Here is an 8,068-nt window from a genome sequence, read left to right as displayed (position 1 = left end):
GGTCAGAGGGACGCCGGGTGGGCGAGGAACCAGGTCACACTTTTAGCCTGGCCCGTCCTGAGTCTAGGCCCCGCCCCCTGGCGGCCCAGACCACGCCTCTGGGCGGTCCCGGCCCCGCCTCCCACCCCGGCGGTCGCGGCGTCCCTCGACCACGCCCCCTTCAGGCTCCTCCCCCGGCTCCCGACCCCGCCTCCCGGCGTTCTCCCGGTGTCCCGGAACCGGGCCGCTGGCGGGGGTGGAGGATCGCGCTCTCCCGCCGGCCGCTAGGGGGCGCGGCGCGGGGACGCGTCCGTCCCGGAGCCGCGGTTCGGTGGCCATGACGGTGCCGACGCGTGGCCTGTCGCTGCTCCGCTGCCGTGTGGGCCGCGTGCGGGCGCCGGGGCCGGGGGGACTCCGGGGCTTTCGGAACAGCGGCGTCAGGTACGAGCGCACCCCCTCCCCCACCCCGGGAGCGTGGTCGTGCGGGGTGCGGGGGCCTGCGGGGTCCAGGCCGGGCCGGACGGCTGCACCCGCGCGTTTCGGCAATGCGGGGACGCGGCGGCGCGCGTGGTGCTGCCCGGGTCGCGCACGCCCGTCTGGGCTCGCGTGGTCTGTGTTTTCCTAAGCAGAGAGGTGGGCGTCGTCCGGCGATCTGCAGTTCCTTTGTGGATGAGGTCTTGCCCCGCCTTCGGAGTCGGCTCGGGTTCTGTGCTTGGATGCATCACACTGACTCTGGGCTGCCCCCTAGCACCGGGATGGCCTTGATCCTTCCTGGCGGCGTCTCTTGAGGACTGTGTTTTGGGTCGGAAACGGGTGTTACTAGTGCGTTGTGAAGACGAAAGCACGCGCTTGGAACTCGGCCCGGTTCAGCCTCTGGATTCGGTCTTGCCTGGGGTTAGGTTGGTTGGTTGGTTGGTTGAATTTCCTTGTTGGTGCGTCCTGATCCCCTCTTAAACCTGCGATTGCGTTTATCCACCCGCGATTCGTTGCGACTCCGCGGACTGTGTGGTCGGCTGGAAACTTGCACGTGTGGGTTGCAAAGGCAAAGCATCCTGGTTTTAACTCTCAGCCTTGTTGCACGGGATCGCTCGGCCCCGTCCCTCTTGCAAACACACCCGGGAAGCTAAAAATATAGGCTCCTGACCCAGAGCTAGTGAGACTAGAAGAGACTTTTTTTTTTTTTTTTTTGGCAGGCGTTGCCATCAGTGTTGCTTTCATTGCTACCTTCATGTCCAGAAAGGTCTGTCTTGCTGTTGCAGTGCCCAGTGTCCAGTACAGGACCTGGAAGAAGGTCATAGTAAAATATAGCTGCTGCTTCTTCACTTGGTTAGATCCCTATGGAACCCATCTGTTTGAATGTGGGTCGTCAGTGAAAGTGAAGAATTCTTCCTATAGAATCTAAAGTTTCTAGTGAGCCGACCAGGGTATGCGAGAAAGTAACTAGGATTCATTGGTGTAAGTTCTCTTGGTGTCTAATAGAATTTGCCGGTTGGTTTGAAATAATCAATTCTACCATCAAGGGAAACGATACTCTCTATTCTATGAAAGAATGATTGGGGACGTTACCCACTAATAGTTCTTTTTACCACTACAGTCCCTCTGTTAGGCCATTTTTTAAAAATTTTTACTTTTGATTAGGGCTTTTTATTTTTCCCAGAATAAGGGCAACCTTTTCCAAACTCTGCAATTTATTTTACTTGGTCAGGTTTGACATAATCAACACCACATTCTTATTTTCTTCATGTCTTTGAAAATGGGAATCACTGTAGTTTCAGTTACAACAGTTGGTTCCAGCTATTTGCTGTACGCACACACAAGTTCATGGATAGTTCAGAACATTAAAAATTATATCTAATAATCTTAAAAAATTAAAAATAGTCAAAGAAGCTATTGTTTTCAACTCTTATTGATGCAGATCACTGTATAAAACTTGCCAGTACTTTAAATCAGGGTGTTTTTTTTGGGGGGGGCACACCCAATTGTGCTTAGGGATCATTGCTTTGAAAAAATTTGGGGTGCCAGGTTTTCAAACTGGGGCTGACCGGATATAGGGCCAGCACCTTCCCGCTGACCTATCTCTTGGGCCCCCCTTTTTTTAAAGGTTTTTGGGTTTTTTTGTCTTTTTTTTTTTTTAACTGCAGGAAGTTCATAGGGTTTGTGTTTGGCAAACCCAGCATACAGAATACAGTATCTGAAGGTGAGGTCGCTTGAAGGCTGAGAAACACCTGCGGACTGGCGGTCTCGGGTCGGGAGGAATTCAGACAGTGTGTTGATGCTCATTGGTGTCTCTTTTCTCTTCTAGGACCAGCAGAGAGAAGAGATTCCATCCTCCAGAGGTCGCCACTGTCTGCCTCCCCACTTGTCCCCCAGCCTCAGTCATCTTTTTAAATCATAGAGTGACACGTTGGCTGTCATAGTGGATGTGGCTTCAATCTGACAGGATCACATTGACTTGAAATTTGAATCTTAGTGTTGAGTTACAGACACTTAGAATAGTGTCTGTATACTGAAATTCTGTCTTTGAGTTTGATCCACTCTCTCAAAATTTGCAGTTTGAAATCTGCAGCTCTATTACTAGTTTCTGAGCTAAATAGGACCAGATTTAAAAAATGAAAAACGTATTTTTGATTATTTTTAAGAATACTTTAGATTTATAGAGTGATGAAACATACTTTTTAATAGCAGGGATTTTTTTTTCTTTAAAAAAGTGGGATTTCAAGAATAATGTTGGGCAGAATTTTAAAGTTATGCATATTTGAAAAATCATTTAACTTTTTTTTCTTTAAAATTTGCAGTTTCTCTTTACTCATAAGAGATTAGATTTTTTCTTTGGAAGAAAATATATTTGATATAAAGGAAGTAAATAAGTCCTTACACTGTTACAGCATGTTCCTTGAAGTGAGCCAGCTAACAAGTTAAAAAATATTTCTTAGTGGTTAAGTTCTTGCTATTTGTCTTGTTGTATGATGAGTTTAGAAATCAAAATGTCCTTTGGTTATAAACACATGATAATAAATCTTATGAATCTTTGTGTGTGTGTGTGCATATGTGTAAAGTGAGATAGTTTTTACTGAATGAAACTTCCTTAGAAAGATTGAGGGTGGGATGGAGGAGGATTGGAATATGTGTTCTAGAGAGAACAAGAGCTTCGAGGAGCAAGTGAGTAAGCAAACCAGCAAAGAGGCATCGAGACAGTGAGTTGGGTGTTTCCGGGCTGGAAGAGCAGGTCTTGAATCTTAGTCTATTGCTTTTCTCTGTATAGAGTTGGGAAGTTGATTGTCCCTTTTCAGTACAGGAATGCCAAACTCAAAGCATGTTGCAGTTATCCTCTAATAGGGATTTTTTTTTTTAAACCCTGCTTTTGATCATCCTACCTGAAGTATTCATTTTCATGAACTAAATGGATATCCCAAGCATTTGTGATGTGTTTAATCTGTTGCTTAATGGTTCCTAAAAAGATTATTGTGGCAGATTTTCTTCTTCCTGTTAATACCATTTGTCAGATTTTGTGTACTAGCCGACAGCTCTTTAGGGATGCTTCACTTTCTTTAGGGTTCGGTGCCAATGGCATTTAAACTCTTGAAGTGCAGCTAAGGCAAGTGCTTTTTTTTTTTTCTAAAGACATTTTTGGAGTTAGTAAAAGAGTGGTTTTTGTGATTCAATAGTTGTGGGTCACAAATCACAAATCATCCTGTTAATCGTCGATTGCCTCGAGCAGGCCCCAGTAACGTCTCCTTCATCCTAGCCCTGAGATTATATTCAAGGCTCTTTAGGAGAATGAGACCCATCATTGTTACTGGTATTTGGCATATTGGTACGCCACGGGGAGTTCGCCAGACTCTGCTGTGTGGGCAGGCTACATTCGGTAGCCTGCCAGTTTGTCCAAAGTAGGAATGAGATAATAAGATGTTGCGCTTCCGGGAGCTGGGTTTTATAGTCTCTGAGTCTTGGCCGCTGATGGGATTACACAGCGCCAGGGGGCCAGTCGGTGGGTGTGACCCCCGCCTACTGGAATTTGGAGGATCTGGGTGGAGGATGCTCGGCCCAAATCCGAGTAGGCTTGGAGATCTCGGCCCCGGAACCCGCGTGGCTTTGTCCCTCTGCCAGTACCTTCATGTGTGTGGAGAGTGGTCTCAGCATGGTGGTGGCTGGTCCTCGAGGTCTTTGGCCGCCGGAGCCCTGGTCGGGGCGGGGAGGAAAGTTCAACCCGCTCCCCTCCAAGGGGCCCTGGCTTGGGTGATCGGTAATTGACTTTAATAATTAAAGACTTTAAAAATCCATTAGACTTTCTTTTAGACTCTCCGCTGTAGTACTTACTCAGTAGTTCTGTGTTTGCAGTGAAGTGATATAAAAGTATTTTTATCCTCATGTTAAAAACTTAAAGGACCCAGGCCCTGTTAAAACCATAATTAAAACTGATTTTCTATAGCCTGATTTTAACCAAGGTAGAATTGTTTTCAATGACTAGGAAAGGCAGTTTTTCAAAGAGACTAAGTTTCTTTTATATACATTTTTAATTAAAATTTTGATTGAGTCACCATGAGATACATAGTTACAAAAGTTGTTCCTGAATTTTAGTCATACAATGTTCCAGCACCCCTTTAGCAGTGTACGTTTCCTGCCACCAATGTCCGCAGTTCCCATCCCCACATCCTGCCTCTATGGCAGTCACTTTCTCTCTCTCTCTCTCTCTCTCTCTCTCTCTCTTTCTCTCTCTCTTCAGTTTTCCTTTTTAAGCATTGTGGTTTGCAATATAGTTACTGAAAGGGTATTGGGCGTATCACTTTACCTCTTTTCAGCACTCAATTCTTGTCCTGAGTGAGCATTTCCTACAATCTTGGTCATAGTGGTCCCTTCTCTGTCCTAACTGCACTCTCCCTCTCGCTTTGTGGCAGACTTCCTACCAGGGACAATGTATTTTAATGTAATCTCTCCAAAGTCAGTTTTTCTGGATCAATGGAATGAAGAACTAATCTCATCTGGTTGTTCATGGCCTTCGTCATAATTTAGCATTTCTTTAATAAATTGCATTCCCCCCATGCCCAGTGCTTTGAACTTATCTTTTCATGGTAATGTCCTGATGGAGTGATAAGAATGGGACCCAGGGAACCTAAACCAGATCATCTTTCATGGTCTTGTCTTTTACAGAATTCTCTGGTGCTCAGTGAAATTTTAAAATAGATAATAAGGTTGTGGAGGGAGAGTTACAGAAGTAGGAACTTGGGATAAGTTTAAACAGTCAATGAGTGAGGTAAATTGCTGATTAGTAACAAATGAGGTTTTCTGTGAAGTGTAGTTTGATTAGGAAAAACACAAGTCAGAAGACGTGGTCCATATGGAACATAATTCAAATGGACATTAGTGTTTCAAAACTCATGGCTGGTTATTATGCAGGAATCTTGCTCCAGGCCACAAAGTGCATAATTTTTATTCCTTTAATGCCTTGCATGTCTTAGAGCCTCACTTGGGGTCTTACATGCAAAAGCATGCGTTCCAGCCCCCGAGCATGTCCCAAAGTCTACTGTCTCTGCATACTCAAAACTCTGCTGTCCTGTTTCCAATAGCTAGAATCTGGAAAAAACCTGAGTGCCCGAGAACAGATGACTGGTTAAAGAAACTGTTACATCTATTCAATGGAGTACTGTGTAGCTGTTAGAAAGGATGAAGTTATGAAATTTATATACAAGTGGTACTACATGAAAGTATCATGCTAAGCAAAATGAGTCAAAAAGAGATGGACAGACAGAAAGATTGCATTTATCTGAGGAACATAAAGTAACAAAATAGGAGACTAACTCTCAAGAATAGCCAAGATAAGTACCAGGAGGTTTACTCCATGGTTTAGAGGCCAGCCACAGATGCTAGGGGAAAAGGCAGCTCAGATAGAGAAGGGAGCACCTTATAAAGGGTGTTGGGAGGATCCTCTCAGGATGGGAGATGATGTTGAAAGTAGATTATGGACCAAACATGATTGCCACTCAATGCCTCTTTTGCAAGCCACAGCACCTAAAAGGAGAGAGAGAACAAAAGGGAATGCCCTGCCACAGAGGCAGGGTGCGATGGGGGGATGGGGGATGGGAGGGATACTGGGACCAATGGTGGTGGAGAATGGGCACTGGTGGAGGGGTGGGTACTCGATCATTGTATAACTGAAACCCCAAGCACAAAACTTTGTAAGTCTACAACTGTCCCTCATGGTGTTTCACTAATAAAAATGAAAAAAACCAAACCCCAAAAAACTCTGCTGTCACCTTCTTGCTAATATGAAACGTACCCCCACTTGGATCCCTTTATCTTTTGTGCAAGAATAACAAGCCTTCCATTCCTTGCTAAGTTTATATTTCATGTAAAGACTGAAGTCAGTCTATCTACAGTCCAAATTGAAATATCCCTATTGTTGAGGAAAATAACGTGCCAAATTTGTGGTGCCTGAATAGGTTTTTTTTTTTAGCTGTATCTTTGCTTAACATCAGACTGATAATTTTCTTAGCAATAGGTTAATAGAATAATAATTTTCAAATTAAATTCTGAGACAAATTCTTAAAAAGTCACGAAATGACTTATACCTTTTTGACGTTTTAAATAGGTTGTCATATGTAGATAAGTGAAATAGATCTTCTCAGTCATACTACAATTACAAATTTATTCAATACAAATAACTTCATATCAAATGCCCATCGGCATTAGAAAAGGTATTCAAGCAGAAAGTTTGGCAAGGAGGTTGGGTGGGGCTGATAAATTCGGGAGGGAAACACTAGGAAGATGGGGGGAGGGGAAAAAGTGCCCATCACCCAGGCAGGTTGGGGGAGGAAGGTGCATTTTCTCAAGGAGCTTCCACTAATGCCAGCTTGCTTTTATTTATACAGAGAATGTGTTGCTTGCACAGACAAGCTTGCCTGGGCTCAGTGGTGAGGGAATCCCTGGGGTGGGCCAGCTGTTACGCCATAAACCTCCCGAATCATAATTGGGTAGCAGTTTTATGGGGGCTGATTAGCTAAGCCAGATCAGTCAACCAGCTATGATTAGTTAACTGACTTAGCACGTTGGTGCTCTTTGACCCCAACATATGAGAGCCTGTTGGTTGGTACATACATGGTCTTTTTGAAAGATAACCATTGTCATCTTTGAGGTTGTCAGGGTCAGGTTTGTCGTGCATTATAGGTTATAATTTTCCTGGGTCATATTTACTGATTATCAGTTTCACAGTAAGTGATAAGTAAATCAGAATCAACCCAAAAGACATGCCAGTGGCTCATTGCTATCCGTGTGTTGTAAACGCAACATGAAGTTCTTAATGGTTTGGTTTTTAGAAAAGATAAAAAGAGCATCTGAATGCCAGCCAACTCCACAGGGCTGTGCAGTTCTTGGAGCGGCTCAGGCTGCTTGCTCCTTACTGGGGGGAGTCCTATAAAAAAATAGAAATACACGTGATAAATAAATACTTGACCTTAAAATTGAATTCTAATATATTTACAGAAAAATTTGTTTCTTTAGTAGAGTGTTTTACTGTAATGAAGTATTGTTATGCCACCTTAATTTATGGAAATTATTTTTTGTTCTTTTTTGGGCCACACCCAGTGGTGCTTAGGCCTTACTCCTGGCTTTGTGCTGGGGAGGAACCATATGGGTATTAGGGATTGAACCCAAGTTGGTCACATGTAAGGCAAGTAACCCCTGTACTATCTCTCCGGGCCCTGGAAAGTATTTATGTCCTCTTGAAAGGGAGTCATGCTTACTTGGAGAGGGAGGTGGGTACCATGGTGATGGGTGTGGTTGGAATTATGTGCATGAGAAACCATTCACAGTATTATAAACCATAGAATCTCATAGAATCTCAAGACAATTAAAAAAGTTAATAAAATATTTACAAAGTAATGAGGGGGCGTAGGGATAGTATGGTGGGTCACTTGCAAGTGACCGGCCTGGATTTGATACCCGTATCCCCTGACAGTCCACTGAGCACTGCCAGGAGTGATTCCTGAGTGTAAAGCTAGTTGTAAGTCCTGACCTGAGTATCGGTGAGTGTGGCCCAGAAACAAACTAAAAAGCAGACTCGTGCTTAATATTTGGTAATATAGGAGGTCGTTGT

At 44.3% G+C, this 8,068-nt stretch overlaps 1 protein-coding gene across 2 annotated transcripts in view; it reads left to right on the top strand.

The window, feature by feature from the left end:
- The first annotated feature begins 309 nt into the window (after positions 1-309).
- Positions 310-8,068, top strand: part of MTHFD2L (methylenetetrahydrofolate dehydrogenase (NADP+ dependent) 2 like) — a 109,810-nt gene continuing 102,051 nt past the window's right edge. The window contains exons 1-2 of one of the 2 annotated variants that reach the window (XM_056111292.1): positions 310-420; positions 2,282-2,315. Coding sequence is in view for 1 of the 2 variants with exons in the window: in XM_056111291.1 (XP_055967266.1) it covers positions 317-420 (104 nt within the window). In the remaining variant the exon portion in view is untranslated. The remainder of the gene's footprint in view (positions 421-2,281; positions 2,316-8,068) is intronic. The other variant, XM_056111291.1, reaches the window with a different exon arrangement.

Source organism: Sorex fumeus, unplaced genomic scaffold (genome assembly GCF_029834395.1).
Source record: "Sorex fumeus unplaced genomic scaffold, SorFum_2.1 ptg000013l, whole genome shotgun sequence".
NCBI lineage: Eukaryota > Metazoa > Chordata > Mammalia > Eulipotyphla > Soricidae > Sorex > Sorex fumeus.
Note: the sequence above shows the minus strand (reverse complement) of the source record. Positions and strands in the feature narration are given on the sequence as shown.